We start from the raw sequence: 7,367 nt of genomic DNA on the forward strand, positions 1-7,367 counted from the left end.
TACATTTGTCCCGGTTTGGAGGTCCTCAATTATGGCAACCCTATTTTCAAGGTGCAATGAAATGAAAGAGCTTGCACATGCAGAGTACTGCTTTTTTCCCATCAAGTAAACCATAACCATCTGGATTAGAGGTAAAGATCCTCAGGATAAAATGTTAAGGCCAGTCCTTATGAATTAGAGCCTGTTTATGTTTTAGCTATTACTAGAACTGTCAGCCCTATTGCAAAATTAAAGGATATAGAATCTATTATATAGACTGAGGTTTTTTTCAGAATTTAAGAATCTAACCAATTCTGAGCTTGGTGGTGCCACATAATTTAAACACTTGTGTGGCTCCACATAATTTAAACAGATGTTACAAATCATCCATCCAGAGACAATGGAATAATGTGTTCATTCATTGTACAGTTATTGCTACCAATGTAAATATAAATGGATCCACTTAGCACTTTATGAAACTTGGCATCCGTTGATAACTTACGCTGAAATATTCAAGCAAGCAATTCACCAATAACTGATTTGAACTGAAAAGGACACACTGGAAGTGAAACCAGACAATATATATACTGTGTGTTTTGCTAGTGTTCTCCATCAAGTGGTAAAGGCTGTCTGTCTTAAATATTCTGCTTTTACTGTGCTTGGTTTTATGACTGGTCATTGTAACATGGTAAACATGGGATTAATTTAAAAATTAGACTGCTTAAACACATATATCTCTGAGGAAAACCCACAAAGGAGTGGCCCTAGCTAACAAGGCATGAAAACAGAATGACCATAAGAAATACACATTTTTTCTTAATGTCTCTTTTAACCTTGGAATATCTCTTCCTATTTTGTTTATTCCCTCCCTGAAAAAAACATCTCTCTAAGCAATTAATATCACCATCATCTATTATTTCATGTTATTTATTATCTATTATTGCTGGTCTTGATGGAATATGTTTTGTAAGAAATTATTAACTATAATTCAAAACCATTTAAAAGACAGCAGCAACCAATAAGAGGTACCATGATTTACCTCTTCCAAATTATGGGCTCTTAACACTATCAGTCAAAATATATTGGACTGGTATTTCATCTTTTCCTTTTTAGTAGATGTTTGAATGAAAGAAAAAATGTCAGTAAAGAGTCAGTGTGATGTAGTGGTTGGGTGAGTCACACACTCTCAGCCCCCCAAAAAAACCTTAGTGATAGACTTGCCTTAGGGTCTCCATACATCAGAAATGATTGGAATCAACCCTGGCGATCAATGGGGTGACAGATGTCACAGCCAGATTGCCCTTTCAAATGATTTGAAAGCACACAACAACAGCACAGAAGTAGCTGAAAAATATGGGAGGGTTACAATTGATGTCATCTGGGACAACCATGTAAATTTCTGTGAATGAAGTAAGGTGATTATTGTATCACCAAGAAGCACTCTAAAAGAGTGACCAGTACTGTTGTTGATGGCCTCCTAAATCAGGGGCCTAGCAAGCATTCAACCTTTAGAAAAGCTGTTTTTAGACTATATCTCTCAGAATCCTCCAGTCATTATGGCCATGGCTGGCTTTTCCAAGCTATGCCAGAGAACTAACTAGACAGGCTTCCTCAACCAAGGTGGAAAGGAGCTTTATTCATTTGCATGCATTAATTAATTAATTAAATTGCACACTCATTAAACATTTCCTGTTTTCTTACTCTGAGTTTTAAGAAATTATCACAGCAGGGAAGCAAAAATAAACAAATAAAATGGTTCAGGCTGGTTGGAAACTAGTCAAGTACAACCTAAGCTGAACAGAGATATGCAAAAGGAGTCTCTGTACAGGAACATTTTGGAGATCCATATCCATATAAAATGCTAATAGGACAGCAGTGATCTACTGAGAGCAAAACTGCTGCCTATAGTCACAGGATACAAATTCTTTCCCTCTTCTCAAACTGCATCTTTATTAGTTTTATATATACCAACAGCATAAAGGTATTTTATGGGCTTTTAAGCATGCTCTTCTCCTGCCAAGTAATCCCCTCTGCTGCTTAAAAGAAGTGCTTTCTCTCCTCCAGTGCATACATACACAGTTATGTACTTTGAAAACTCAAAGAGGTAGAATTGAAATCTGTCCCCTCCCAACAAATGGAGGTGAAATTTTTAAAAGGAGAGCATAACAGTGGAAAAGTACATAAAATTAGTGTGTGTCTTCTTTGGAGTGTGAAGGGTTTGGCCCATTAGAAGTCGAATGAAAATGAGACTGGAATTAGCTTGACTTGGAAGCGCATGTGACAAGAAAATTGCAAAACAGCAGGTATTTGCAGGTAGTATTGGAAATTTACTAACTCCTGGGGATGGTAATGAATTCAAAATGTAGACTCAGTCTCCAACAATGTGGAAAGAAAGAAAGAAAGAAAGAAAGAAAGATAAAATGAAATACTTGGAGCATTTGGAAGAGAAGGAATTTATATTATTATATGTAGAACCATTACAGATGCAGTTTTATATCCATTTACATTGGAGCAAGCCCCTTTTCTTTGGATGCCTTGACTGTATTTCTAGGTGCTTAACTAAGGTGTTAGACTACTGCAATACTAGAAATTTGGAGACCAGGGAAAATTTCATTAGGGGGGGGCAGAATTTTTACCAGGCGCAATGATCTCATTTTGCAGCTCCCAACTAGGGAACCTCCCTTTTATGTCCTGTGGCATCAAGCAAAAATGTGCCCCAAGATAGTCCCAAGGGCGGTCTCCTTTCCCACCCTGTAGGTCCCTCAGCCACAGAAACAAGCCTGGAGATGTCTCCTTCATTAGATAGGCAGTTAGAGGTACTCACCATCCCTGCACTTTCATCTCCCCCCTTGTGAGGGCTACCTGCCAGTAACTGTAAGTATACTGCCATACCCTGTGCCAATTATCCCTTAATCCATACAGAAACAGTGCAAGGTAAGCAAAAGGAACGGGGAAACCTCCTGAAAAGAGAGAAGAAGATTTGTTCCTGGCCCCTAAAGATGACCAGGAATCACTTGTACTGCCTGAAGGGTGAGAAAGTAGGTTGAGCAATAATGAAGAGGGGGAGCATGAGGTAGAGCAGGCTTATAAGCACACTGGATACACCTCTCCCTCTCTGTGCCCTCTTTCCTAAAGCACACACCTCTTTCCTAAAGCAAAGTTATCCTCTCTCTGTAACCATGGTTTGCTGCATGGGAGCAAGGACAGATCATGTGAATTGGCCTGGCTGTATTCATTGTAACTCTGGTGATGTCTGCACAGACTAGAATATTCCAAGAGCAGCCTGGAATATTCTGGCTCTGGATTTGCTGCCATGTCCCCTCACTACCTGGGATCCTCTGTTGCAACACTGGCCAACTACAACGAGACACACATGTGAACAGCTGCCCAGCATGATAACAGAGGGCTCCAGATTGCCTCGGAAGATTTGGTGCAAAAGGTGAAGTTTTTTTTAAAAAAATGTTTTAAGTGGGGTATGTTGTGGGTTGTAGTGTGGTGTAGTGGTTTGAGTGTCGGAGTACAACTCTAGAAACCAGGGTTCGATTTCCTTCTCAGCAATGAAAGCCACTGGGTGACCTTGGGCAAGTTACATGCTCTCAGCCAAGGCAATGGCAAATCTCCTCTGAACAAATCTTGCCAAGAAAACCCCATGATAGGTTTGTCTTAGGGTTGCCATAAGTTGGAAATGACTTGAAGGCACACAACAACAACAACAACAACAATAACAACATCACAGTGGGTTTGGTGCTCTAATGGCCAGACATTGTCTGGACAGTTCACACCAGAACCTGAGATTGCACCGTGCATTGTCTGGACTCATTTTCATAGGAACAAGGGGAGGATGTTCTATTTGGCCAATACACACAGAGTCTTTGCCACTTCCTTATTTTTAGGGTGTAAAACTCTAATGCAATTCACATATGCATTGCCATCATACAGGAACCCAAAGTTGCTCAAGATTGGGCAGGAAATACATGTTAGGGTATGGCAATAAGAACAGTGAGAAAGGGCCCTGACTTAGTACAGTCGGCCCTTCTTATACATATCACAGCAACGGAAGCAAAATAAACAAATAAAATGGTTCAGGCTGGTTGGAAACTAGTCAAGTACACCTAAGCTGAACAGAGATATGCAAAAGGAAGTCTCTGTACAGGAACATTTGGAGATCCAATCCATATAAATGCTAATAGGACACAGTGATCTACTGAGAGCAAAACTGCTCCCTATGTCACAGGATACAAATTCTTCCCTCTTCTCAACACAGATCTTCTTATTAGTTTATATTATCCAACCGCATAAGGCCATTTTATGGGCTTTAAGCATGCTCTTCTCCTGCCCCGTAATCCCCCTTGCTGCTTAAAAGAAGTGTCTTCTCTCCTCAAGTGCATACCTACATACACAGTTGTACTTTGAAAAACTCAAAGAGGTAGAATTGAAATCTGTCCTCCCAACAAATGGAGGTGAAATTTTTAAAGGAGAGCATTAACAGTGGAAAAGTACATAAAATTAGTGTGTGTCTTCTTGGAGTGTGAAGGGTTTGGCCCATTAGAAGTCGAATGAAATGAACTGGATATTAGACTGACTTGGAAGCGCATGTGACAAGAAAATTGCAAAACAGTCGTATTTGTAGGTAGTATTGGAAATTTACTAACCCTGGGATGGTAATGAATCAAAATGTAGACTCAGTCTCAACAATGTGGAAAGAAAGAAAGAAGAAAGAGAAGAAGAAAGAAAGAAAGAAAGAAAGATAAACTGAAGAGGGAGATTTGAAAGAGCCATTTTTTTTTCATTTTTTTGAGCTTTTTTTTTTTCTTTTGATTGAGAGGACTGATATACAGGAAAGATGCAGGTTATATCTTACGGAGCAAGCCCCTTTTTTGGAAGACTGATGTATTTCAGGTGCTTAACTAAGGTACTTAGACTACTGCAATACAGAAATTTGGAGACCAGGGAAAATTTCATTGGGGGGGCAGAAGTTTTACCAGGCGCAATGATCTCATTTTGCAGCTCCCAACTAGGGAACCCCCCTTATAAGTTCTCGTGGCATCAAGCAAAAATGTGCCCCAAGATAGTCCCAAGGGCAGTCTCCTTTCCCACCCCTGTAGGTCCCTCGAGCACAGAACAAGCCTGGAGATGTCTCTCTCATTAGTAGGCAGTTAGATCGTACTCACCATCCCTGCACTTTCATCTCCCCCTTGTGGGGCTACCTGCCAGTTAACTGTAAGCTACTGCCATCCCAGTGCCAATTTCCTTAATCCAACAGAAAAAGTGCAACGGTAAGTAAAAGGGACGGGAGAACCTCTGAAAAGAGAGAAGAGAGAGATTTGTTCCTGCCCTAAGATGACCAGGAATCATGACTACTGCCTGAAGCGGAGAAATTAGGTTGAGCCATAATGAAGAGAGGGGAGCGGAACGTGGTTGCCTTTTTGAGGTAGAGCAGGCTTATAAGCACACTGGTACACCTCTCCCTCTCTGTGCCTTTCCTAAAGCACACACCTCTTTCTCTAAAGCCAAAGTTTATCCTCTCTCTGTAACCATGGTTTGCTGCATGGGAGCAAGGACAGTCATGTGAATTGGTCTGGCTGTATTCATTGTAACTTGGTGATGTCTGCAGACTAGAATTTCCAAGAGCAGCCTGGAATATTGGTCTGGCTGGATTTTCTGCCATGTCCCCTCACTACCCTGGGATCCTCTGTTGCAACACTGGCCAACTACAACGAGACACACATGTGACAACGCTGCCCAGCATGATAAGCAGGGCTCCAGATTGCCTGGAGAGTATTTGGTGCAAAGGTGAAGTTTTTTTTTAAAAAATGTTTTAAGTGGGGATATGTTGTGGGTTGTAGTGTGGTGTAGTGGTTTGAGTGTCGGACTACAACTCTAGAAACCAGGGTTTGATTCCTTCTCAGCAATGAAGCCACTGGGTCGATGGGCAAGTTACATGCTCTCAGCCAAGGCAATGGCAAATCTCCTTTGAACAAATGTTGCCAGAAAAAACCCCATTATACGTTTGTCTTAGGGTTGCCATAAGTTGGAAATGACTTGAAGGCACACAACAACAACAACAACAACACAACAACAATAACAACATCACAGTGGGTTTGGTGCTTAATGGCAGACATTGTCTGGACAGTTCACACCAGAACCTGAGATTGACCCGTGCATTGTCTGGACTCATTTTCATAGGAACAAGGGGGTGTCTATTTGGCCAATACACACAGAGTCTTTGCCACTTCCTTATTTTAGGAGTGTAAACTCTAATGCAATTCACATATGCAGTGCCATCATACAGGAACCCAAAGTGCTCAAGATTTGGCAGGAAACATGTTAGGGTAGGCAATAAGAACAGTGAGAAAGGGCCCTGACTTAGTACAGTCGGCCCTTCTTATACATGGATTTTTTACCGGATCAAGCATACACGGTTTGAAAATGTTCCAAAAAAGTATAAAGTTACCTGATTGGCGGGTTATAGACCGCCATTTGGGGCGGTCTGGACCCGCCCTTTCCCCAGAGTATGGGGCTTCAGTGGCTACACCGGCAGCCGCTGAGGCCCCGATCTGCCACTTTTCAGGCTGCGGGGAAGCAGCAAAACGCCGCTTCCCCGCAGCCTGAAAAGGGGTGTCCTTGGGCTTCAAGCCCCAAGGACACCCCAGCGGGGCGGGGAGGGGAGAAAGGGCCGCTTGGCCCTTTCTCCCTTGCTTCGCTGGGCGCAGCCGTCTCTGAAGGCTGCACCCAGCAAGCAAAGCGGCGCAGCAGACCAGGAAGGAGCTCTGAAATGGAGCCTTCCTGGTCCATGGAAAGGCGCCCTAGGCGCCCTGCCGGATGAGGACGTCAAGTCCGCGCCGCCCCGCTAGAGGCGGCGAGGCCGTGACGTCCTCACGGCGGCGCAGCCATGACGTCCTCACGGGGCGGCCATATGGAAGGGCCGCCCTAGTGCGTGCTCGTCACGCCACTAAAACGCCGGTCTGTAACCGGCCTTTCCTTTTTTTTAAGGGACACCATTTTGCCATGCCATTACATTTAATGGGACTTGAGCATACACGGGTTTTGTTATACACGGGGATCTTGGAACCAAACCCCAGCGTATACAAGGGTCCACTGTAGAAGGACACTGCTTGCTTCCTGAAATTCCCAGATTCAACCTATAGGATAAGCTTGGAAGGCTCACCTCTGATATCCTATGGAGCCACTGCGTATTGAACTAGGAGATCATATTTTATTGAGTTAGGGGGTCCTCATTCTACAGATCAATCCAAATCAGTTCCAGTCTCATGTTCACCATACAAAATTGACAGGTCGTACTCACCATTTGTAACTCATGGCAAACATCACAAAAATTTTCTTCTCTGTCGATGACGTTGTCCTTAAATCCCTAAAGCAAAAAAAAG

At 42.7% G+C, this 7,367-nt stretch overlaps 1 protein-coding gene across 2 annotated transcripts in view; it reads right to left on the reverse strand.

Moving 5' to 3' along the window:
- Positions 1 to 7,367, reverse strand: part of TPH2 (tryptophan hydroxylase 2) — a 107,323-nt gene that overhangs the window by 81,137 nt on the left and 18,819 nt on the right. Inside the window, exons 5-6 of one of the 2 annotated variants that reach the window (XM_042469119.1) lie at positions 7,307 to 7,351; positions 3,243 to 3,262 (exon numbers count right to left, since the gene is read on the reverse strand). In XM_042469119.1, the coding sequence (XP_042325053.1) occupies positions 3,243 to 3,262; positions 7,307 to 7,351 (65 nt within the window). The remainder of the gene's footprint in view (positions 1 to 3,242; positions 3,263 to 7,306; positions 7,352 to 7,367) is intronic. The other variant, XM_042469120.1, reaches the window with a different exon arrangement.

Source organism: Sceloporus undulatus, chromosome 5 (assembly GCF_019175285.1).
Source record: "Sceloporus undulatus isolate JIND9_A2432 ecotype Alabama chromosome 5, SceUnd_v1.1, whole genome shotgun sequence".
NCBI classification, from domain to species: Eukaryota; Metazoa; Chordata; class Lepidosauria; order Squamata; family Phrynosomatidae; genus Sceloporus; species Sceloporus undulatus.